General features: G+C 47.4%; 1 protein-coding gene across 6 annotated transcripts in view; it reads left to right on the plus strand.

Annotated features, from left to right (window-relative positions):
• Ntrk3 (neurotrophic receptor tyrosine kinase 3) overlaps positions 1 to 26,103 on the plus strand; it is a 372,046-nt gene that overhangs the window by 59,181 nt on the left and 286,762 nt on the right. For all 6 annotated transcript variants that reach the window (XM_028879200.2, XM_028879201.2, XM_028879202.2 and 3 more), the window contains exons 2-3: positions 491 to 565; positions 1,202 to 1,273. In XM_028879200.2, the coding sequence (XP_028735033.1) occupies positions 491 to 565; positions 1,202 to 1,273 (147 nt within the window). The remainder of the gene's footprint in view (positions 1 to 490; positions 566 to 1,201; positions 1,274 to 26,103) is intronic.

Here is a 26,103-nt window from a genome sequence, read left to right on the forward strand (position 1 = left end):
GTCATGCAGATGGAGTGGTCTTCTGTGCCCTGGTGGGTCCATGTGCCATGTGTATGTCTTTCTCCTCATGTTGTCTGCCCAGGAGTCATGCTCTCAGACAAGCCACACCTCCCTTCTCACAAGAACATGTCATTTATGTTGTATTGCTGTGCAGGCATTAAGAAAATAAAAAGCAGAGTCTAAAAAGAGCCTGACCCTAGAAAATCCTAAATAGGAACAAGAAGGAAGTAAATTGAATAAAAGATTTGGGGAATGGGTTTGAAGTGTTCTGGAGCGAGAGATGGCTGCTGAGCAACCATCCTCAGGCTACGCACTTAGAAACTGTGAATCCTTCATTTCCGTCCATCCAGAGGGAGAAACTGAACTCAGAGTTAATTGGTGATTTGTCAGAAGTCACAGCTCCTGCTCCAGGCTTCAAGCTCATGTCTGACCGTAATGCTGGCACCCCGCCCCTGGATGCAGTGCCCTGACCTTTCCTCTCTTCCTGCAGACACATAGAGAACTGGCGAGGCCTGCACACACTCAATGCCGTGGACATGGAGCTCTACACGGGACTCCAGAAGCTGTGAGTACACTGGGGTGCCTTGTCAAAGAATAACTGGGAGGCTGCCTGTCATCTTTGGTGGTGAAGTAGCAGTAATCGGAAGTCTTCTGTCTCGATGTTTTCCTCAGGAATCTTCTTTGGGGATGGTTGGCATCACCCATCTGGGGATCGTCAGGGGCCACCTTAGTCGGTACAGGCCTGGGGGTTCCCTGAGGTTAGGGTTTCAAGGCAGCCTTGCCTCCGTGCCTGCTGGGATTGTGTTCTTTCTTCAGTCCCGTGCTTGGCACAATCCTACACCCCATCCCCAGGGTTTGATTCTCACTCACTGCTGGGGTCAACTTCAGTGCTTTAGACATGGGGGAGTGGGTGCGAGGAGGAAGAGACACAGGAGACTGCAATCTCCTTGTCTCTGGAGTACCAGGAGCCCTGATCCACGACTGCTGGTCAGAATGGGGAGTGACTAGCTGCCATCAACAATTGCTCATATTCCAGTCTTCACCTAGTTCACCAAAGGAACTGGGCTCATGCCTCTCATTGAACCTCAGTTGGCCATCTAGGGTGACTAGTGATGAGGAGAGATACATCCCGCTCACAGGGCTTGTCTTCCTTTGGCTGTAACCCCTGGGATTTTGCTGAGCTTCTTTTCTCTCTGTGTAGGACCATCAAGAACTCTGGACTCCGGAACATTCAGCCCAGGGCCTTCGCCAAGAACCCCCACTTGCGTTACATGTGAGTAGAACTGGATTTTGGGAGAAGGTGGGGGTGCATGCATGGAGATAGTCTTGGACAATGAAGCTGGCTTTGATATTTGTTGTCCTTGGCCAAATCCTCTTACTTTCTTAGGCCTCCAGTATTTACCTCCTTAGCATGGGCATTGGGGATTTGGTCATCTCAAAGGTTTTCAGTAGAAGGAATCCAGGGCTGAGTGGGAGAATTTCCAGGCTTGCAAGTTTGTACCTTTTTTATAATGAAATTTTCAATTTTATGGGAATGTAAATGACAGGGACTTACTGTGGACACGACTCTTCTGGGAGTATGTGTAGGATTGCTGGTGTGTGTATGTGTCAATGTTGGGGATCACTGAAAAAAGGAAAGCAAGACCAAACCAAGTATAAGAAGAGTCTAGATTCAATACAGAAGGACTTTGAGGACTGGAAACATTTGCACGGGTCTTGATGTGGGATGAAACAGTGGACATGTGGTCATGGGCATATGCCTCCCTCGCTCTATGTCTCCTTCTTGCCATGGAATGGATCCTTTAGGCAGTGGCTCTGGACAGACCTTGCAGGAGTGGAATCATCCACGTGGATGCTTCTTCTCCAGGTCTAGATCTGGGTAGGTAGACTATGAGATTTGGAGGGAGGACAGTTGGTTCTTGTGAAGCAAGGGAGCATGAAAGAAATCCTATAGTAAGTGAACAAGGACAAGACATTTGACAGCTCTGCAGGGGTAGACTTGTCTGGGCCGGCTCTTTCCCAAGAACAGCCTTGTGGATCTTCAGTGGGTATACCCCAAAGAGCAGAGGGTATGCACGGACTGGATGGCGTGGGTTCTGATGCAAGTGGGATGGAAACAGAGGTGGACTAGTCTTTCTTTGGGCCGCTGTAGTTGGCACTTGATAATAGAAGGCAACTTGCTGAGTAGAGATCTCTTATAAAGAAGAAGAGATGGTAAGGGATGCTATGAAGAAGCGGCACACGGGGATGCAGGGGTCAGAAGAGATCCTGACCAATTGTGGCTGGGGAGTGGCTCCTTTTTGAGGAGGTCTCGGCTGTGCTCTCAGGTCTGTGCATTTTGCCAAGTACGAGGTGAATGGTTATTTATCTCTTTCAGCGGCTGCTTTGTGTTGAACTTTCTTTCTTCCCTCTGGAAATAGCAAGTTCCCTGGCCACTGCCTGGGGCCCTGTATACTAACCATGGGGGACTGAGACCTCCCTTTCAACAGCCTGGCTCAGCTCTCGCTCCCTTGCCCTGGTTTATGCCCTGTGGCACGATTCTCCCGATGTGTGGCACGATTCTCCCGATGTGTGGCACGATTCTCCCGATGTGTGGCACGATTCTCCCCATGTGTGTGTTCTTCGCGGCCGTCGGCCTAGCTGCAACCAGAGAAGGGCCTTGGACCAGATGTTCCAGGTGTTTATTTTATTGGGGATTTGAGTTTCATTGTAAAACGTCCCAAGGGGAAGAGCCTTTGACCTCTGAAAGGTCTCCTTTTTCACAACATCCAGAGTGCATGAAACCACATGTCCATGGCAGATCAGGTGGGGACAGTGGGGGCTGTGAAACCACGCGACAGTTCCAGCTGACTACTGTTGTGCAAGGTGTAGCCGCTGTCACCCGACTTCCTGTTTATTCAAGATGAACTGAAACATCAGCACCCACTCAAAGGGCTCTGCTAAACACAGCAGGGACCCCCGAGGAGCTTGAAGGTTACAGGCAGCAGAGACCACAGGGTAAGGTACACAGTCCGGCTCATCCAGGGGTTTTATGAGTGAACTTTGGCCATTTATGAAGCCACACCCCAAATCCCCACTGAGTGAATTTCCCGGCAGCTTTGGGACATTTTCTCCTGGCAAACGGTCCAGGTTTCGCTGCTCTCTCACAACATCTTCTATTTCTGTCTTCTAAATGCATTTACAAGTCTTCAGGCCCCAGCTGAGCAATCACAAGGCGATCACTTACTCCAACACTAATTGCCAAGCCCTGGCTTGGCGGCTATTTCTTACTTTCTCCCTCCTCCCCCTTTTTAAAGGGGAAATGGCTGAGAAGATGTTTCTTCTCCCCTCTGTCCAGAATAAGAAGCAGGAAGTGATATTCTTACCCACGTCACCTCAGTCATCTGATGGGGGCAACACAACTGTCCCTCATCTCTGAAGCTGTCCCCATCACCACATCAGAAAATGAGCCGAGGATGTCAAGGTCAAATTTTGGCAGCAAGCATGATGGGACATCAGCACCCTAGGGCTTCCTAAAGTCTATGAGTGACTGCATCCTATTGACTGCTTCAGTTTTCTCCTCTCTTTTGCTGGGTATGAACAAATGAGATATTGGTGAATGCACATTCAGAAAGACCGTTCTGAAGGGCTCGATTTTATTTTTAACCTTCTTGCTTAGATCAAGGAGCCTCAAGGGTAAGGACTTTTCAGCTTGGTAATGGGAACATCGGCTTGCTGAGCGGTAAACTGAGCATAAGGGCAGGGTCTGTTTTAGGCACAGACTACATGACTGATGTCCTGTACGGCTTTTAGTCCAGCAAGTAGAGTTCAGAAATGATGCTTACTGATGATAATGTGTTCTGCTGTTGCTGATCACAGGACCCAAAGGGAGGGACAAGATGGTCTCAGTGACTTCCCTGACCTGTCTTTATCTTGGCATAACTGGATTTCTGTTCTACGCCTTCCATCTCCCCTATGCCTGCAATACACCTGTTTTCAATATCTGCCGTCTGCTTTCCTTGAATATGGATGAGTCAACCTGGATACATTTCTTTCTTCTCTCTCCTTAGTCCCTTCTGCTCTCAACTCTATGTAGACCACTCTAAGTGATGCTCATCCCGGGTAAGACCTCAGCGATGGATGAGTCCAAAACTTTCTTAGTTCTAAACGTTTAGAGGACACGTCTATGAACATTGAATGAGGATGATCCCCCAGTCTTCTGAGACCCGCTTGTGGAGCTGGTCCTTTTTTTTTTTTTTTTTCCCCTTTAAGAAAGTTGTTTTCTGTAGCATAGCTCACACACAAGCTGGATCTCTGAGGGGGTGGCCCTCCTTAGCAGAGTAATGTGGATGCCGTCTATGAACTGTTCTCCAGTGATGGCGTTTCCTTTCATCTTAGAGCGATTCCTGGTTCCCAGGGAACCTTCATGTACTTCGTCTCCCCAAGTTCTCATCGTCCTCCTGGTGGCTGGTGTGGTAGGAAGCTTTATTTCATAGGTGCAGGGAGAAGAGCAGAAATAGAGGCTTGCCTGCGTTCTTAGGTTCTCTTCCCGGGAATCTTTCTAGATACCTACGGCTAAGAGGGCCAACAGCAACAACACGCCGATCAACCAAACCAGCCCTGCCCCCTCCCCGCAAAAACCTGAGATGCTTAGCAAATGACCAGTCTCGAGGGGAGAGGTTGCTTAGCTGGTAAAGAGCTTGCTGCATTTGATCTTCAGAACCCATCTGAAAAAGCAGGTTTTGTAATCCTGGCACCGGGGAGGCAGAGACAGGCTTGTGTTTCCTGGCCAGCCAGTCCAGCGGGATCAGCCACCCCAAGCCGGTGAGAGAGCCCGTCTCACGAAAACCATAGCAGTGGCTCCTGAGGAAAGACATCTGGAGTTGGTCTCTGGCCTTCACACGCACACAGGTGTATGTACACACAAACACACGCTCATGCACATACATGAGTGCACATGCATACTGGCACACATCTCAACAAAACAAGAGGGAAAGGCTAATTAACACATTAAGAATTTACTATGAGCCAAGGAATGGACCTAGAGCTTCTGCAGAGTTGGGCTCACTTTACTCTCCCTAGTGTCTACCTGAGAGCTCCTTTTTCCCCATTCCGTAGATGAGCACACTGAGTCCCACAAGACACTGTTGATTTCTCCTAAGGTCCTACCGTAAGCTAGTGGAGCAGTCAGGCTGAGGATGCCAATCCCTCTGACTCTGAAGTCTGTGTACTTTCTCACATCCCCCAGTGTTTCTCCCCTCTGTTTTTTTAGCAAGTACTTCTGATAGGAGGGATGCGGGGTCTTTAAAGTTTTATTAGAGAGCCGCAATTTCTCCCTGGAGATTTAGCACCATCCAGCCTCAAAGAGCTTGCTTGAGAAAGCTGTTTAGTTTCCTTCCCTATTCAGGTCGGATCCTGTACCAATGGTTGCATTACTAACTGAATATCTTTATTGTGAAAGGTTTCTTAGCATCAGCCTATGGCCTACTTATTTCTAAGAATATTTAATGTAAGATTCCAGCAAGCCAAAAGAATTTCTTTATTCCCTCAGAATTGGTTGTGGTGGGATCTCTCATGTTTAGTTGCTGTAAGCAGAAATTCGCTGGATCTGTTCAGCTGGGAATCCTGGCTCCCTCCCAGCTGCCAGATATTAGGGCAGGATAAGGCGCGAATGCCTGGATTTGGACATGACTGTGGCAACGATGTTAGGTTTCCAAGGAGAAAAGGTCAGCGGTGCTTAGGTGGATAGGGATAAAGGACATGGCTGGAGGCCCCACCCTCCTGGGCACTGGCTGGACCGCGTGCAATTCATTTCTCCTCAGGGAGCAGGGATGAAAACATGGAGAGGCTGATTTATTATGTATTACAAATCACTAGAGGTTGAAATAGCCCGATTTTGGACTCCAGGCTGATAGGCTGATATTTTAATAATAAACGTTTACCTCCCTGCCTGCCCCTTACCTCTGCACTGAGACTTTTTTTTTTTTCTGAGTCTCAGTGGGGTTGGCGACTGGCACACTTGTCCCCTTACTGCCTCCATGCAAGTGACCTTCCTTCTCTGTTCTGTGTGGAGGACGCAGCCATTGAATACTCTGTATTACTGATCATAGTGGACCAAGGGCTTTGGAGAGGCAAACCTGAGACTTTTACTCACTGATGCTTGGAAGGAAGTATAAGATCCTCTCCTGCTTACATGACCGTTCTGAACCTTCCGTAAGACAAAGCACACAAAGAGTTGAACTCAGCACATTTTGAAAGGCTCAGTGCCCCCTCCCCCTTTGTGGGCTGGTTTCCAGTTTCAGAGATTACAGATAGTTAACCTGGAAGAGCTGCTAGAACTAATTCTCCAATTCAGATTCTTATCCCTGCTCCCACCCTCGCCTCTTGGCTCTCTGTTCCGTAACCCCATGTGGGTGGCTAAATCATATATCAAGCTTAGCTCAGCCAAAGTAGGACTCTTTGTTTGGTTTGGTTTTGAGACAGGATCTCGCTGTACTGCTCAGGCTGGTCTCAAACTCAAAGTGCTCCAGCCTCAGCTTTCTACAAGTTGGAAGAACAAGCCGATCACAAACAGCCTGGTTCTACTTCTCACAGCAACATTTCTCTCTTAGTAAAGTTGTAAGGCTGATTTCTTCCCTTGTTTATTTATATTTTGAGACAAGGTATCTTGTAGCCCAACATGGCCTTGCACTCACCCTGTAGCTGAGGCTGGTTTTAACTCCTGATCCTTCTAACTCCCAAGAGTAGGACTGTGAGTGTGTGCCCTCGTGCCTGGCTCCGAGTGATATTTTAAGCACACAGATTCAACAGTGCCACTCCTCTGCCTAAAACCCTCCAGTTACTTCCCGTGTTATTTACAGTAAAAGCCGAAGCCCTCACTATGGCCTCAGGGTTCAAGTCATGGCTCCTGCTTCTGTCTATTTCCCTTGTGTTTCCTCCCTGCCTTCTCGGACGTAGCCTTGAGCCTTCTCTCCCTTCCTGGACATGCCAGGCTCATCCCCCACCCTGTGAGTTTTTATATCTGATGATCCATCTGACCCAGAGACATTCCCAGCCTTGATCTCCATGTCTAACCCTGCTCACCATCATTTTCTCTAATATCACTTGCCTTTTCAAGCTTTCTCTGACCACTCAAACTTAGTGACCATTCTTCTCTTTACAAACCTATCACTTTTTATTGTATCATGTGGCTCGATTGTTTCCTTGGACTTTTTTTTTTCTTTTAACTACTGGCTGTTTGAAAAATAACCACTCAGTCATTTGTGTGACAGTTTATATTAGATGTCCTCTACCAGAATGTAAACTTCTGTGGGATGGAGACTTGGTATTATTTGCTGCTCTGTACCTGGTACCTAGGACAAGGTGAGCGGCTCTCCTCTGCCTTGACCACTCTGTGGGTAAGAAAATGTCTTGACTGATGAGTCTCGCCAAGATCTCCATGTGTAAGAGCAGGTCCAAGGCCAAGACCATGCTAGGTGTGGCCTTCTTTCCTGCACATCACCCTACCGACTTGGATCCTGTCTTGCCATCGTCCCTCAGACTTCTGTGTGTGGCAGAAACCATTGCAGTCCAATTTAAAAATAAGGATATATGTGAATTACTGACGTTCTAAGAATGTGGGGGAGTAATTTAACAGCAGAGAATTGCTTAAAGTGTATGAAGCCTTGGGTTTGATGCCCAGCGTTACAAATGCAACACAGCATACTCACCAAACCAACAAGAACCAACATGAGCAAAAACTAACACTACAGAGTCATAGCCAACAGCAAACCCCTGCAATGCTGTGCACAAATGCAACAGTGCAGTGCATCTCTGAGCATCCTTATCTCGGCCTGCTCAGTACTTCCACCAAATCTCCTGCATGAATTATTGCCTCTCACTAAATGTCATCACTAAGGAGATAGCGTTGATGAGCAGGTGAGAGTATGTGTTTTTGAGATGGACTGATTGAGTTTGGATTCTGGTTCTGTCCTATGTATATATCTGAGTGCCCTGGGAAAGTGACCTTACCATTCTGCTTATCTGTGCCTCATTTTCTCATTTGGAAAATCGGGAGAATATGTTTATTAGCAAGATGAAACATGTTAAGCCTTATCAAGTATTAAGGAGAATGTCTGGCCCATAATGAGAATCAGTATAAATTGAAAAAAATTGTTAGTTTTTGATTGACAGCGTGGTGGTCAGTCTCTTGTTATGTGACTTATAAATATGTAGTGAAGCATGATTTAAGAGGTCTCCATGTCCCCTCAAAGTGCTGCACGCTGCAGACAATTAATCAACAAACAAGGTGTGCTTCCTGTCCTTAAGATTTACCAATGTCAAAACAGTGGCACCTATTTTTATTTTAACCTTTGGAGAGAGTGGTTAAAGCAATAGATTTTACCCCAACATAGGGGGATGAAGACATAACTTAGTGACTGTTTTCCTAGTTTGTAAATGACCCAGTGTTCAATCCCTTTCATCGGCAAAAATAATATAAATATTTATCCTCGGAGAAACCATTTTCCCACACGTAGACATAAAGTTTTTCTGCAAATTTCAGAGTTGTTCAGACTTCCTTTACATATGAGCTAAGAGCTCCTTTGGAGGGTGTCCCCGAGGGGGGCACAGCTGAGCCATTTAAAGAATAGTCTTCCTGTCAGATGTGGTGGCACGCCTCTGCAATCTCAGTACTTGGGAAGTGGAGGCAGGAGGATCAAGAAAGAAAGCACTTGTCAGGCAAGAGGAGTAGAGTTCAGATCTTCAGAATCCACGTGGATGCCCGGTGGGCACAGCGGCTAGCCGGTAACTCCAGCATCAGAAGGGGAAAACCCAGAGCAAGTGTGGGAGACTTGGATTTTGGTGAGCTCTGGGTAGGACTGAGAGATCCTGTCTCAAAGAATAAGGTGGAAGAGTGATTGAGGAATACTCTCCAACATCCATCCCAGGCCTCTGCATGTATGCACTCACATATACACGTATACTGGCATACACACGTATGCCTACACACATATGAACTCACACACACACACACACACACACACACACACACACATATTTGAAAAGAAGAAAAATGCAAAATAAGGGATGTGGAGTTACAATGGGCAATACCTTAAGCTCCAGCCCAGCCAGGGAAAGACTGTCTTAAAGATCCAATCAACCAAACAGAAACAAGAAAAAGAAATACACCAAACTCAAAACTATTCCAGACTTAGAAATTGACATTTTATAATGCAACATAAAAATGTTTCTTTATTTACCATTTCCACCATCGTCAGATAAGTTAGGGATATACTAGGTATGGTGGCTTTCTTGGCAATAATGAAATTTCTCTAAAATTGATCACAGTAATGGATTACATAGCTATGTGAATATACTAAAATCCTTTGATCTGTATACTGTGTATATCTGTATGTGTGCATGTACATGCATGCATATACACACACACACAGACACACACACAGACACACACACAGACACACACACAGACACACACACACACACACCTTGTGCTTTTTCTTGGCAGAAGCTTCAAGCATTTTCGTGAGGGCCACTGTATCTCTTTTCACTCTGCTATGGGGCAGAATACAGTGATGCTCCAAATGGAGGCTGCTCCATTAGCCAGAATCTTGTGGGGAAGGTGATGGGATCACACCACAGCTGACCTTCCCTGGTCATGTAGTGTGAGAGAGAAATAAACTTTGATTGTGGTCACTAGAAGATGAAAAAGAAGATCCATACGTGACAGTGTCTCTACTCTGTACCCGAAGTAGATGGGCCACCAGGAACCTACCACACACTTAGTGCCTTGATGGTTACTACATGCCTACCTCCACTATGCAGGGAAGAAGACCAGAGAGGTGGGGCCCTCTTCCAGGGCCAGCTTTGCGCCTTCTCTCAGTTAAATATACAAACTAGCAGATAATGAGCAGGCTACAGCTCTGCAATGTTTGACATGCTGCCCAGACAGCTGCCATCCTCTGTGTCTTCCCACAGAAGGTGCTGGAGGACCCTGGAAACCTCAGGGGTTTTGGTCAGAGATGGTCAGAAGTGGAGGAGGTGATGTGGAGTCAGGCCTTGGAAGGGGTCTGGGTCTGGGTTAGTGAGAAGCCTGCTCAGGGCACAGTTGCTGCTGCCATGGCTATGGATAACCATATCCACTTGGACTTCCTCCTAGAGCTGTTTAGACATGTGTTTCTGCTTCTAGGCTGTTGTGTCTGGCCATCAGGTAAACAGAAAGAACTGCCAATGGAATAGGACTTGAAAATGGAGCCATTTGCCCATGGGATAGGATTTCCACAGATTCCCTGAATTGGGAAGATTGAGCCAGGACCATATGCAGTGCTGTATCTGAGTGGTGGCCTGGAGAGGAGCCAAGTGTGGGAAGGGGGCTCCTGGGGATGGCTGTCAGTGTGTGAGAGGTACTGTTGAAATGTAGTGGTTCTGGGCAACTCTGCCTCACATTCCCTTGCTTCTCTCCACTGTGCTGTGATCTTGGATAAGCTGCTTAACCTATTAAGCCTGTTTCCACACCTCTAAAATGAGGCACTATTTAGATGACCCAGTCTTGACCTTACAGCATTTCGGGGAAATTCTTTCTGGAAGAAAGGTCTGAGCTGGGACACAGCTGGAGCCACAGGGGGCCAAGGCCAGAGGAAAGCTCTTGTCAGTTTGTTTTGGCCCTTACTGGCTGCCTTCTACCCACCTATCTTGTCTCTCCGGAGGGGTCAAGCATTCCAATCCAATGACTTCCAAGGGTGTGGCTTCTGGGAACCCCTGCTGTGTGCTGAGCTTTTGCTGATGCACTTATATGCCATCCTATGCTCATAATTGTAAGTACATGCAAATCACCCTCCCCATTTTACTCATGGCTCTCTGAAGCAGAGAGAGGTTTAGGCAACTTGCCGAATTCCACCGCTACCAAATGGCAAAGCCAGAAGTCAACCACAGGTAACCAGCTTCTGGGACTCTAGGGTCCGTTCTCATGATAGCCCCGTTCCATCCTCTGTTCAGCCCTGGCGTCAGTTCTCAGGACTCGGCTGGAGAGAAGGAAGGTGATATACCGCCTACTCTAGAACGGGCTCTGAGGAGGGAAGGTCCACGGGAGACCACCAAAGGAGCACCTGTGGTCAATTCCTGCTTCCTACCTGGCCACGGACAGGGTGTCTGTAAGTGGGCAGTGCCTCTTAGCTTCCTAGCTGGCATTTTGGGGTCTGTTAGCAGTTATTTACACTGGGTGAATGCTCTGCAAAGAAAAAGATGCTCAATGATCAATGCGGGGCTGTTCTGTGCCATATGGTTGCAGGAGCCCCGGACTTTCTGCCACTCATTTCCAGGGCTGATTTCTCTCCCTCCTTCTTCCTTGGACCCTGCCCCAGGCAGGCCCATGTCTGTACATGCTCACCCTACTATAACATCTGTGATGGGAGATGGGAAAAAGGAGTGCTATGGCCCCGTTCCAGTGTCCTGTGACTTCAGACCTATGTGTGCATCTTGGGCAGCTGACTCTTCCCAGTGCAGTGAAGCTGTGTGACCCCTGGAGATGGGTGGGGGTCCCTTCGTTCCTCCCACAGTTCAGCTCCTGTGACACTTGATGACACGGAGCACATCTTTCCTCGTTCCTCTTACACAGATCATCTTACAGAATCCCAGATCAGTTTGTGCTGCAGAACTCACCCAACTCAGATTCCTAACTTGACTTTCTCAGCGGCTACACATTTATCTGCTGCCTGCAAAGACCGTCAGTTCCCAGTCCACTGACACCATTAGTCGACTGGGCAATTGCCTCTCCTGGGGCCTTGGGTAGAAATCATTCCTTGTTCCCCAGCGAGGCAGGTGGCAAGCTTCTTCAATTGATTTTCTCTCTTCGCGTCCATTTGTGTCTCTCCTGCAGTCTCCTGTGGTCCTGGAGACTCATGTCCTCCCTGGTAATTTCTCTGTTTACTGTTTGCATGGTCAGCATTCTGATCCACTCAGGGCAGGACCATGGTGACCCAGATAATGGGACCATGGACTGCTCTCGCTGGCCCACTGCATGCTTACCATATCTTTTCACACAGTCTTCTTAGCAGAAAAGCCCTAAAGTCACCTTAGAAGCTGCCCTTCCCGATTTCAGGCATCTCTGGGCTCAGGATCCCCTGAACCAAACCATTAAGGCTTTTCTTATAACCTTTTAATGTTGAAATATTCAGTCCGCTGCTGAGTAAACACTCCGGCCTCTGGCCTGCATGGTTCCAAGCCTTGGGGGTTATACAGTGTGTTCATATTTTCTAGTCTTGATTATTCTCAATAGATTTTCCTTTCTTTTTTCCCCTCCCCTAAGGCTTCATTACTTCCCATTTGTCCACATCTCTTTTGTCCATTTCTCTTGTTAAGGACAGATTTAGAAAATGAGTTTAGTCCCTTGGCTGTTTTGGAGTCATCATTAATTTCAGTTCCACTTCATCCTTTAGCAAGCTGGCGTCTCACGTCTCCTCCCTCGTTTCTTTCTGATGAATTTGCAGAAGCCTCCTCTCCCCCCTGGTTAATCCCTCTGTCTCCGAGGGACTGCCTCGGTTCTGCAGAGCTCCTGCCTTTCCTGGGTGGTCTCTTAGGTAATCCAGCTGCTGATACTGCCCTGAGCTTGAAGGGCCCTAAGTCTCTCAGAGGCGTTAGCCATGCACTAGCCCCGACTGACTTCATCTCTGGATGCAGATGCTGTCTCCCCCAATGCACTCTGACACCAACATGAGAAGCCCAGCCCAGACCCCAAAGCACACCTGCAGAAAGGCCTGTCTCTGCAGCGATGACAAGCATCCCCAGTGATAAAGACTGGGTCTCCTTCAATCATGCTTCCTCAACTTTAAGAGAGTATCTGAAAAGTAAACAAGAGGGACTTGGGGATGTGAAAATGAATGAGGTTGTGAGCCTTGGCTTAGTCATGTCTCACCCCTGTCCTCTTATCATCTTGGCTAAAGAACCCTGTCCTAGGATTTTCCTTGAAACACTAGGGATTAATACTAGTCACAGGACACCCTCTCCTGTGGCTGCACAGCGTAGGAGCTTATTCAGTGGTATTGCCTCTATCCAAAGCTGTTTCAGAAGTTCAGTCCTTGTTAACCTCTACAAGGGCTTTGAGTCTCCTCTGGGATTCTGACCATGTAGTGTGTGTGTGTGTGTGTGTGTGTGTGTGTGTGTGTGTGCAGTTAGTGGGTGAGGGAAGTAGACAGTTATGGTAGGGATTTTCTGGAGCCAGGTGGGTGCTGCTCACGTCTTCTGGAATATTTTCTAACACATGCATCCTTGACAGGTGTTAAGAGGTGTTGGTGCAGTTATTGTCATGGAGAGAATTGCACCAGTGTGCTATTGTCATCCTAAAGGAGGGACTTGAGACAGAAGAGTGGGAGGTAGGGACACAGAGCTGGATGTAGGATGTAGAATGTATGGTTGGTAGTTGTTGAGCATCCATGCCTGCCTGCTTTAGTTCCCTTTTCTCATACAGATGTTTCTCCTCAGTCTGGTCATCACGCCACCTCCAAGTTTACAACCCCATTTCTTTTGTGTGGCCTTTCCTGTGATTTCTTTCTCTTCCTAGGATAACACTCATCAGATTTGCCAGCCTATGCAGGCTGAGAAGGCTGAATTCTTCAGGGGACCATTTAAGGTCACCTACCTTTCTCTGTGTGTTGGTAGAGGGCATCTGCCTTGCTTGGGCTGGGGACTTTACTGAGAGTTGAGGTTAGTTGGAGGAGTCACTTACGTGTCAAGAATTCCAGAGTGACAGGGGCCCAGGAATCCTTGGGAATTTTACAGTGGACCTTTTGGGAGCTGGAATCTTGAATCTACATGCTGAAGTGTGGACGTTGGTCCTTCTGATACCTCTCATGCCCTGGTTGATGGTTGACATGTTGTCATGGGGAATGAAGGAGTATAGACCTACTCTGTCAAGAGTGAACAAGTGGCTCCTACTCTTCATACTTATCTATAAAATGGGTCTAATCTTATAGCTGTCACTCTCCACACACCCCAGGATCACTGTGACGATGGAGTGAACAGTGACAGAAAGGGACTTTGTCAAGCACCCCAGAGGATATCTTGGGGCATGCTGTAGCCTATGTTCACCTTGGGGGAATAGGCATGTTGAGCCAGGGAGTTGCCCTTCTTCCTGGACCTTCCCATCTTCCTGTGAGCTCAGTGATCAAATGTAGAGATTATTGCTGCATGTGATGTCCCTTCCTTATCACAGCACATAACTCTAGGGAAACTTGACTAAAACACTTTGTCCTCTTATACTTGGCTAAAAATGTTGATGAGTGTGTGTTACTGTCTCGGTTTGAAGATAAAGTTTTACAGAGTTTGAAAAGAATATTGCTGATGAAAATGACATCAACCTCATTCCTGGGGACAAGCTTCTCCCTTCCCTAGAACCTGACATTTAGAAGTTGGTGCCTTTGTGCTTTAGAGTACTACAAAGGCTACTCACAATAGTCCTTGGAGTCATGGGGTACTTTTTTGAAATATGAATGCATTAATCCCCTCCAAGGACATCTATTGATGTTCTACTCTGCTTAGACAAAGATGCCAGGATGTTTAGGTCATAGATTTCATGGAGAGAGTTTGGAGTGGGAGGGGACAGTGTAGAGACAGTTAAGGTACAATGAGATGAGGACTGAGATCTCCCATATCATTTAGCAAAGGCAGATGATATATATTTTGGGAAGAGGAGGGTTATAGCAGCGATCACCTCCTGGAGTGATGACAGATATCCTTAAACCCATCAATGTCTGGGACTTGGCATCTGCAAAAGAGTTGATGCAGGGAATGAGGAGACTAGCTCTAGGTAGAGGACACTGGATGCTGTATGTTCAGAGACACAATGCATTTGTAGGACCACATGCCTATAGCACGACTCACCATCATTCTGCAATGTGGCCCTGTCTTAGTCAGTGTTCCACTGCCATGAAGAGATACCATAAGCCGGGCGGTGGTGGTGCATGCCTTTAATCCCAGCACTCGGGAGGCAGAGGCAGGCAGATCTCTGTGAGTTCGAGGCCAGCCTGGGCTACCAAGTGAGTTCCAGGAGAGGCGCAAAGCTACACAGAGAAACCCTGTCTCAAAAAAAAAAAAAAAAAAAAAAAGAGAGAGAGAGAGAGAGATACCATGACTATGACATCTCTTACAAAGGAAAATATTTAATTGGGGCTGGCTTATAGTTTCAGAGGTTTAGTCCATGGTCATCACGGCAGGAAGCATGGAGGTATGCAGGTAGATGTGGTGCTGGAGAAGTAGCTAAGAGCTCAACATCTGAATCCTTAGGCAACAAGAAGAGAGCAGAGACTCTGGGCTTGGAATGGGTTTTTTGAAACCTCAAAGCCTACCCCCATTGACACACTTGCTCCAACAGGGCCGCACCCACTGATCCTTTCAAATAGTGCCCCTCTCTGGTGACCAAGTATTCAAATCTATGAGCCTATGGGGGCATTCTCATTCAAACCAGCACAGGCCCCAAGGACAATTTTGCCAGAGTTAGAATCTTTGGGAACCAGTTACTTTTCTCATTAATTTGATAAAATACCTGAAAGCAGTAACTTAATGCAGGGATATTTATACTGGCTCATGGTTGAGGGGCTGCAGTCTGTCAGCTATCATGAGGATAAAAATGCAGCAGGAAGTAGCTTCAGCTATAATGTTAGGAGCCTGTGGCTTGACTTCTTCCATCTGGAGATACCGGGAAGCCCAGAGAGAGAGAGAGAGAGAGAGAGAGAGAGAGAGAGAGAGAGAGAGAGAGAGAGAAAGCTAGTGTCAGCTAAAACCTCAAGGCCCATCCCACAGTCCCAACGACTCACTTCCTTAAGCTAGGCCTTGTCTCTCCAAGGTTCTATAGTCTCCCAGAATAGTACCCTGAGCTGGGGACCAAGAAATCAAACACAGGGGCCTATAGGGGACATTTCATAGTCAAACCATAACGCTTTGCTTCTAAGGACGCCATACTCAGGTAGACCCTGTGATCTGATACCTGCTTACTGAAGCAGGCAAACTCTTCACTTTTGAGCACAAAGAGGACTTAGTGCTGCAGAAGAACAGAGCCTCCTCTGTTACGGCCACATCTGGTGCCAGTCATATGCATGTAGCATCTCTGTCCCTCCTTCCGCAAGGACATCTTGGTGCTTCCTCACCAGGGATCCAGCCTGTCTCACATTCAGTTGCTTTAAGTGTCACGGCATCCTAAAGGCTGTCCCTAGAGTTGTCTCTCTCTGCCTTAGCCTGCGTAGCCTAAACATTTTAATACCATCCTCCTAAACGTGACTCGGATGTTCTTAAGATATGATCCAAACCCTCTGACTCAGTCTACAAGGTGATTGCCTGGTCCGTTCAGAGACCTGGGTGGGACAGCACCTTAGAAGTGCAAGAGAGTCTTGAGACCACCCTGACATTTGCCCCTGCTTTTTCTGGTGCTCTCTGGGCTGGCTACCCCGGGGCTTTCCAGGTTCCTCAATGTACTTATTCTGCTTCTTTCTCAAGGAATAGCCTTTACCTGGGTTCTGCTTCCACTTTGGGATTTTTCAGTCAGCCCCAGCTTGCCTCAGGTAGTACCCACATCTTCAGGTTTCATCTCCAGGCAATTGAGTAGGTCCAGAAGGCAAAGGATCTGAGCAAAGCTCCAGGGCAACAGAAAGTAAATTGTTCAGTGTATCCTGAGCCCACTGAACTGGACCTGACTGAAGATGGTGTTGGTTCCTCTCAGAGCAGGTCGCCAGAAGTGCCCATTCCACAGGGGAGTTAAAATGACCTCGGTGTCCCCACTCACACCAATATCTTCCCAGAGTGAAGGGACACCTAGAGTTTTTTTTTTTTTTTTTTGTTGTTGTTGTTTGTTTGTTTCATCTGTCCAGTCTCTGGTGAGTCTGTTTGTACTCAGAGTAGGCAGCTCACATCTCTGGGTGGTAGTGGGACTGTCCCTGCACCTCTCATCCCAGGTGCCAAACATTCCCCCACAGCTCAGAAACTCCTCCTGATGCCAGGAAGAGTGGTGTTTGCTAAGAGCAACTGTGTACTCCTTATTTATTGTGCAGAAAAGAAAACAAATTAAGCCCTTGTAATTATACAGTCAGGCGTGTTCTTAAATAAAGCTTAAGCAGTCAGAACTCCATTTAGGATACTAATAACTGCGTGCCTGTGCCCTGAGCCCCCAGTCTCTCTCTCTCTCTCTCTCTCTCTCTCTCTCTCTCTCTCTCTCTCTCTCTCTCTCCTTTTCCTGGCTCATCCCAGCCATGTCTGTTCCTTCTCTCCATTGTCTTCCTCTTTGGTGAAGACCTTTTCATGACCCCCAGCCAGCTGCAGAAAGCTGGGTTAGCTGATCCAGCCGCATGCAATGCCCACTCTGGACCTTGCAAAGATTATGGATGGTGCATCTGAAGAATTTCATGGGTGGGGGGCTGTGCTAGAATTGTCTTGTCCTGCTACCGCCTCTCTCCTTTTGGTTCGATGACCTGAATATTGGAACAGAGCAGAGCTGGGTTCTGTTTCCAGCTGACTGCCGACCAGCTGGGAGACCTTGGTCAACTCATCTAATCTCTTTAGGTTCCTGCTAGCATTGTGTCCCTCCTAGGCTTTTGTAGGGTCCTGGGGAGGAGAGGGAATACATTTGGATTCCTGGTATATAGTGCATTTGTTTCTTTTCCATACCTCTGGGTGAAGCCCTATACCAGAATTCTAGGGAAGTGTCTTATTCCCTTTGCTCAGGATTCACACTTTTCACTAATGGACCTCACCTATCCCAGACCCCTCTTAGATATGGTGAAGAAACTTTGAAGAATAGGTACATCTTTTGGGGGGGCCTCAAAAGGGCACAGAGCAAGCATCATCAGTGATACTGTGTGGTTCTATTCTATGTGCTGTTCTGAGGGTCTCCTTGGCATGCTTCCTTTAGTGTCCAACGGTTAATTACTTGAGTAACACACTGCCTTAATCAACAGGCTGCAGTGCTTTATAAACACATGTCCCAAGGACCATCTCATTATATATGCAGTACTAAGATGAAGTAGCAATTACTACCATCCCTGTTTCATCAGGGAGGAATCTGAGTGAGTGAATGGCTGAATGCCACATAGCTAGAATTAGTGCAGTGTGTATAGGGACCTGGGCTTCTGACTCTGAGTCTTGTGTCTTTTCTGATGCACTGGGCAGTTTCTTCGGCTACCACCAACACCTAGGAGGATGGTCACCTGCTTTCTAGACTTGAGCATCTTGGTGTTGATTCAAGACTTGCCATGGGGTGGTTGCCACCTTGCTCTTTCTTTCTGTTGCTATTCCATGACACAGAAAACACATAACAGTTTTCAATGGTGATATTATGACAGTTGAGCAATTGCTGCAAAGTAGTTTGAAAACACTGAAGGCCAATTCAAAGTTTCCATCAGGCAGTTATATGAATAGCACAGCAATGACAGCCATGAAAGGCAGGTGACAGGTGCTTAGGAAAGGACTCCCTGGGGTAGCTCCTTGGGGCGGGGGAGAGAACTGAGGACACTGAGGTAAGATCTGGCCCAGGCGGAGTTGGGGTGTTCAATGTAGTTGGGAAGATAAAATTAGCTTTCTTAAGCTAGTGACGTAAACATATTACCATCTGTTGGATGGTGCTGACCGTTGCAGGCAGAGAGATTCTTGTACTCTGGAGATTCTGGGAAAGAATTCAGGAAGGGCTAGGCTTGTTCATAGAATAACATTTGTAGTAATGTATAGCAAGAAGGAGAGAATGAATGGAGAGTGTGTGTGCACATATCCACAAGCAACCATGGTGGGAAGCCAAGGGGTTGGGGAAGAGACTGTCAACTTCCTGAAAGTGTCTTCCAGGCTAGACACTTTCCCAACAATAACTGCAAACTGGCACTACCCCTGTTCTACAAAGGAGTACCTGGTGTGTGTGTGTGGACTTTGGATATCAGAAAGGTTAATTTGCCCATGGTCATACAGCTAGGAAAGATGGTTTTTTATCTGTTAAGGTCTGCTCCAGATCTCATATTCTTTCTGTTGTATCTGATGAAGAGATCAGTTGACCTCCCTAAGCAGGACCAGGAATCCAGCATCTTCGAGCACAGGAGTGTTATGATATTTTTTCCTTTTGGCAAAATCACTATTCTTGTGCCCACCCCCACAGATTCAGCACCATGGCCAGGGCTCAAGCCCAACCCCTCCTTTACCTCCAAGGTCTCAGTGCACACCTTCAGGACACAGGCTCCCAGGCTCCAGCCTGGTCTTTGTTGCCCCTTTGGCATCATCACAGCTGCTGGTGGCTGGCTTGAGTCCTTAAGTAAATATTCCCACTGTGTATGTTCAAGAGCCGTTCACATATAGTAGACAGGAGCATTGGTCTCTGTTTGCCAGCCTCTCGGGTGGGATGCAGACCTACAGGAAGCAGGGGACAGCCCAGAGTGGGTCAAGGTTGTGATGTGGGATCCAGATGGACTTGCACTGAGGAACGGAGTAGGGCTATTGGATTCTGAAAGGTTGTGGGTCCACCATGATCTTCCTTTCAGGGCCAGTTCTCAGGGTGAGCCTTCTGTGTTCCTCCTGTTAAGTGGGGCCTGGAGCAAGTGACCTTGGCATAGATTCTCCCCCAGGCATGGGCAGAGGAGGCCAAACTATGGGAGGGGCTCAGCAGAACTGGCTGAGTTACATTGTCCATAGTGATAAACTTTCTTCCTTCTTGGAAGGCTTTCATCTACATGCTACAAAACAGAGTCCCAGTCTGGAGATTTAGACATCTCCCAACATGTGGACATATGCATGTACACACACACACACACACACACACACACACACACACACACACACACACGCAAGCACACCCACCCAGTACATTTGCATGTGCATGGTGTGTGGATTTTGGAATTAAACACAGTGGACTCAGGCCCTATTTTAACATTACCAGCTTTGTGACCTTGAACTAGCTACCTCACCTTTAAGCTGTGGATTCTTTATCTGTCAGATGACAACTAATCATTATAATAACACGGACCATAAAGTGTTGTCAGGAAGAGTCAATGAAGAAATATCTTTAAAGCACACAGTAGTTAGTGCCTAACAAGCACTCAATAAACGTTGCTCGTTATTTCGATTTCCCTGAAAATGATTTCTGTATCCCAATTTTCTTTAGTTTGCTCTCATGATTATTGTTACTAAGTATGGGAAAGTCCCCATAGCAGGGAAATGATTAGCAAGTTAATTAATTGTTTTCACTTTGGTACAAAGTTCAAGGTTTTAAATGAAGTTGAGATCAGCCATAGTAGAGCAGGAAGAAGAATTATCCCAATTTGCTATCTTGGTCAGTGAAGATCTGACCATGCCTGAGTACATACTTTCTTTCAGCAGCAATTGTGACCAGCATACAGACGTCCCTCTCCTCTGTGCCAGGAACTTTATGTCAGAACTGTAGTTCATATAAATCTCGATGTTTATGGTCACACCGTGATGGCCAGCCCATGAAATCCTGTGTTCTGTTCTCTGTCCTTCCTCATTTCTTTAAGTTCAATTCAAAGTGCCTTATGTCCAGAGCTGAGTGTGGTGTCACAGATCTCTAGTCCCAGGATTTAAGGCAGAGGCAGGAGAACTACAAGTTCAAGATCAGACTAGAGATCCCTTCTGGAGACTCTCATAACAATAACAATGAAACAACAACAACAAAACCTCCCAGTGCCGAACCCAAACCAAACAACCAAAAAGCAGGGTGGAGCTGGGGATGCCAGCTCAGTCGACACAGTGCTTGCTTAGGCTTGGGTTCAATTCCCAGCACCATAGAAGGCTGGCATGGTGGTGCATGGCTGTATCTCAGCACTCCAGAGGTGGGGGTAGGAGGACCGGAAGTACCATTGTGTTGGTGATGTAGTAAGTTTAAAGCCGGTCTGGGATACTGTGAGACCCTGTCTAAAAGACAAAAAAACCAAACCAAACCAAACCAAACAAGAAACCAACAAAAACAAAAAAAGTCCTCCCAAATTCAGTTGCTGTTCATTTCTCAGCCTGAAGTGAAGAAACAGCTCTTTGGTAATGTAACCAATCGAGGTAGGGGTGGATCCTATGTTCCAAATATTCAACAGGAGATGAAAGCGTTATCTTGTTTCTCCCTTGCAAGTCGCCCTGGAGCCGCCATGGAGGAAAAAAAAAATGGACATTGCTTTTCCCAAACATTTTTGCAGAATTGGGCAACAGAGGCCAAAAGCCTGTGCTTGGTATAAATTACAGAAAACAGTGGTGTAATGACATTGTTTGGTGAATAAATTAAAGCCCTGAGTCATGAGGCCACTCACAGAGAGAGCAGAGAAGTATAATTAAAGGAGAAAAAGAGGCTATCAGCTGACACGGGGAGCCAGGCAGGGGTGAGGCGGGGCTGGTGGGGAGGGCAGCTCCAGCTTAGGTGACAGGTCATGGCTGCTTCTTACAGTCAGGGAGGCTGAAGAAGGAGGCCAGCCCTTCCCACACGCAGGAGACAGTGAAGTGAAGGAGAACGCTGGTGGCCATTAAACCCTGTGGGCTTTAGAAGGAAGGACCACTATCAGGTCTCATACTCTGTAGTAGCTGGGAATTAGCTTGGCTAAGAGAGCTCCAGTGAAGATAGATGGGACTCCGGGGTGTGGGGATGAGGTCAGGGGTGGAGCTGGGATTTTTATGGAGTTACCGAATTCAGGGAATAGTTTTCCGGGGGTGGGGGGGTGGGGGTGGGGGACGGGACGTTTCTTGTATTTGCTGTGGGCCCTTCTTGAGAATGCTCTGTGACTTTCCTGTTCTAATGATTCAAATACAAGCATTCCAGGGCAAAGATACCTGTGTGTCGGGGTGCTGCAGCCAGATTGTCACACTATAGGACCAACAAGGAGTGGAGACCACAGAGAGAGTGTAAATTCTTGTCTGTTTTGGACAAGACCTCTTCTGTGAGTTGTTCTAGAAACACAGTGAATGACTAGATGCTGCAGAGAACCATGGCTCATTCACCCTGTACACCCTGTGACTAGCATTTCCTAGCCTGGAACAGCTACCAAATGAGAATGTGTTGAATTGTGGAGTAAGGAGAGAAAGCCTTTGTGTACAGAGAAAGCAGGATGACACTAAAGCTCACTGTTCTAGAGAGTTCACTTTCCTCCCTTGTTCACAGAGATGAGCCAGCACTTAAAAGAGCGTGTGGCACAGAGTAGGCACTCAATGAATGGAGTCATCTTACAGCATGAAGTCCATGTAGGACATGGGTAGTGAAAAGGAAGCTAAGACAATGGGATTCCAGGACAACAGATGTGAGCTGGACTGTTTGGGCAAATCAGGATATGTGGTCTTCTGTCATTGGTACTTAACTGGATGCATTACTCTTGTGTCCTTGGGGCTAGGTAGAGAACATTCAATGCCTTAATCTCTCTTTAATTTTCTGTTTTGAGCCTGAGTTTTACAGTGTAGTTCAGGCTAGTCTGGAACTTATTGTGTAGCCCAAACTGACCTGGAGTTTATGAATACCCTGCCTCCAGCTCCTGAGCACAGGGCTTACAGGCATGGATTACTGTGCTTGGAGTTATCTCTGTTACATTTTTTATTTTATGTCACTTTCATGCATGCCTGAGTGAACTCAACAGACATTTACTGAAGACCTTCTGTGTTCCAGATGTATTGATAGGCATTAGGGATCCATGTACACAGAGAGAAGACCTGGATTTAGACTTTCAAGGTCCCTTTTCTCTAATGGAAGCTAGATACTTTCTTGACATGCCTAACTTACAGGGATGGATAAAGTGCTGTGGGAGCTGTTGGTGGGGAAATCTTAGAGGTGGTGGCCAGGAAAGGCTTCCCAGAGGAAGGATGCATCCAGGAGTCACAGAAGAGGATCGAGAACTTGGCAGGCATTCTGGGAGGAGCTAGAGTGTCGAGCCTTGATTCCCTCAACACTACATTTCCAAAATACAAAGGCTAGGATGGTGATCAAGATGGATGCATGCTTGACCCCCGGACCACAGGGACTGATTGTTATCAGATGTAATACCATAGTATCCACCAGAGCTGTTATTATGGAAGATGACAGTGTGAGGTCAGAGTCTGGAGTGGGAGGCCCTGCTGCAAGCATAGGGTTTTGCATTTTAAGTGTCAGTCCTGGCAGAGGCACTAGAGGAGAAAGAAAAGTTTCCAGACACCAAGAACCAAGAAGAAGTTGGCTGTGATGCTTTCGGTATTCCTTACACCATTCAGTGATGCGGTGCCTAGCATCCCTGGACAACTTTTCTGCCTAGGCTAACAGAAGGGCCACTGAGCTGGTCAAGGCAGCAAGAGCCATGTGCCATGGTCGCAAGGACACAGGTCTCCAGAGTCTTCCTGGAAGTGAGAGATGGGTGATGAGAGAAAGGAGACAGGAAGCCCTAGGAGGAAGTTGGGTTTTGCTTAGATAAAGCCCATATGCCTCACTATCCAGGGCTTTCCAATGCAATATGAAAATGTTCCTCATTATTTTCCTTGGATGGGTTTGCTATCCTGATGATATTAATTATTCTTAAAGGTCAACAGCGCTCTTTCGAATCCCCTTCTGTTCTATCATGTAATCAGTTAATTAATTGGAAACCATTTAGCCGCGTCTGCTGAGTGAGCTTGTGTAGCGCAAGTCTTCTTGTTTGGTTGCGCCTGTGACGATGGCTCCCTCCTTGTGCCTGTTTCTCCCAAGGATTTGGAAACTAGAGCGTGGGTCCTCCCTTCTCCCCACCCTCTCTGCTGGTTGATTTCCATTCATTCACAGTTGTCTTTTGAGGTGTTATCAATCAGATTTTCCTTTTGTGCATCCCTTACTGGTAATAGTCCCTTACCCCTGAGTGCCTGTCAGACGACAAGGACTACATGGGGTGCCCATACGTACTGCTTTATTTTGTGCTCACTCCCTAATGTGATAAAGATACCCCATCCAGTTCAGAAGAGAGGGCTAAGACTTAGCATGGCCAATGGAGCTGTCCAAGTATCATAGATCTATAAGTAGGGATGGAGTCGGCTGAGAGCCTTATATCCATGTGTGCTACAATGCTGGTGTTTCCTCCTGGACACCAGGGGAGGAGACTTGGAAAGATCTCACTTACAATTCCATCCCTGGGCTCTGCATTTGACAAGACATAGCAGCCCAGGTTTTCTTTATGGGGCTTTCTTTTTTTCTTTTCTGCTGTCTCCAAAACCTAATGTGTGTCCCAGAGCTGAAGCAGATATCCGTGCTTGTGGATAGGAACAGTGTGATCCTATCCTGGAGGTGGTAACAGCTGAGGGTCATGTGAAGACCAGAAACAAGAAGTCCAGCAGCACAGTGCCGCCTCCTCCTGTTGCTCCCAGGAAGCAAGACCCCCAACTCTGGAGCCAGACAGCTGGGGTGTTGTGCCCCTTTGCAGTTGCTTACCTGGGATCAGTTATGTGCATCCTTCCTTTCCTCCTTTATACCCTCCCTGATGTCTGTCCTAGGGCATCCTGTACCTTCCTGGTGGCCTCTCTCGTGCTTTCTAGTGTATAACCCCTACTTTTATCTTCTAGGTCCCCAATGCATGCAGCTCACAAAGGTGCCTTTCCTGGCGGAGTCCCCTCAGGCTTTCAAAAAGGTCTCCAGATTCTGGAAAACTCAGGGGCTGAATTTGGAAAAACAAACAAACAAACAAACAAACAACAAACAAAAAAGAAACCCCCACCGTGTGTGTGTGTGTGTGTGTGTGTGTGTGTGTGTGTGTGTGTGTATGTGTGTGTGTGTGTGTGTGTGTGTGTGTGTCTGTCTGTCTGTCTGTTTGCACTTGTGTACTTGTAAGGAGGGAGCAGGCAGATCCTGTCTGCAGATCCTCTGGATGGCGAGGCCTGAACTTGCTCATTTTGTTAGCTTTCAGTGCAATGACAGCCCTTTCTCCGACTGCCTAGTGGCACCATCCAATTGGGCATCCTCCTCCAACTTTCAGATGGGGTACGGCAAATCCCCTTTCCAGGTATTAATGATGGCATTTGCTCCTAGGAGCCTGTGCAGGTAGTCTTTGGCTCCCAACAGGGATCTCTTTATATCTGGATACATGTCCCAGGAGGTGTATCCAGCAGCCCAGTGTATGATCTCTCATCTTTTGAGGGTGTGGACTTGATTGGAGTTCCAGTCAACTCTGGGGGTGGGGGTGGGGGTGGGGACCACCAGATCAGTGATTCTCTAAGTGTGGTTCTAAAACAGGGATATGAACAACATCCCAGGAATCTCTTAGAAATGCAAATTTCCTCCCAATCCTACCTATTCAGAGACTCCCTGAGGGTATGCGTTCTTACTAGCCTCTGGGTGCTTCTGTTAGCCTCTGTGAGAAACCTTCTAGGGCCTTCTCTAACCCCACCCCCACCCCCACCCTGTGTTCTCTCCAGATTCTCATCTTGAAGGAGAACTTACATGCAATGCTGGAGAATCAGATCCCAAGACTGAAGCCCCAAGCAGCTTTGCGCTCACAATTTTAACGTTTGTAACACAGTCGTAGATTTTCCTTTAAACTCAGAGGTGGACGCGAGAAAGAGGGCAGGTGGTTGCCCCTGCTAAAAGGAACCGCGTCTCCACCTGAAGTGCTGTGTGCTCCTGCCAGGTCGTCCCGCACAGTTCTCAGGGCTCAGGTTTCCAAGGGCAACAGTTTCCTCTCCCACAGCTCCTCCCCAGCCTGGGGCGTGGCCCGCAGGACCTTGGCTCCCCTCCTCCCTCCAGAGAGAGAGAGAGAGAGTTCCCTCCTTTGGCTGTGTAGGATTTCTTGATCTTTCCTTCAGAGGCACTGCTGACCATATCTTTATTTTGTTCTGGTCACGACAGCTTTTGAATTAAAAAAAAAAAAAAATGAACGCACGTCATGGATCATGCGGAGCTCCTTTAGGGCTAGGGCCTTGAATGCCCAGCATGTGCACGACGTGGGCGGCCCTGGCTGAGAGCCTGAGTCTAGTGCTTGCCCCGCAGCGCAGCGCGCCTCTCTGGGGTTCCAGAGAGCCCACGTGCTTCGCGTCAATTAGCTTTTGGTTAATTTGAAAAGAAACTCGGAAGGAGCAGAATCCCCGAGAATAGCTCCAGGAACACTCTGGTCTGGTATGAGGTAGACAGTGTGAGGAGACAAAGCTGTATGGAATGCCCTTTCTCTGCTTTGCACAGGGCAGGGATGTAGGCTAGGGGTATCCGGG

Source organism: Peromyscus leucopus, chromosome 1, assembly GCF_004664715.2.
Source record: "Peromyscus leucopus breed LL Stock chromosome 1, UCI_PerLeu_2.1, whole genome shotgun sequence".
NCBI lineage: Eukaryota > Metazoa > Chordata > Mammalia > Rodentia > Cricetidae > Peromyscus > Peromyscus leucopus.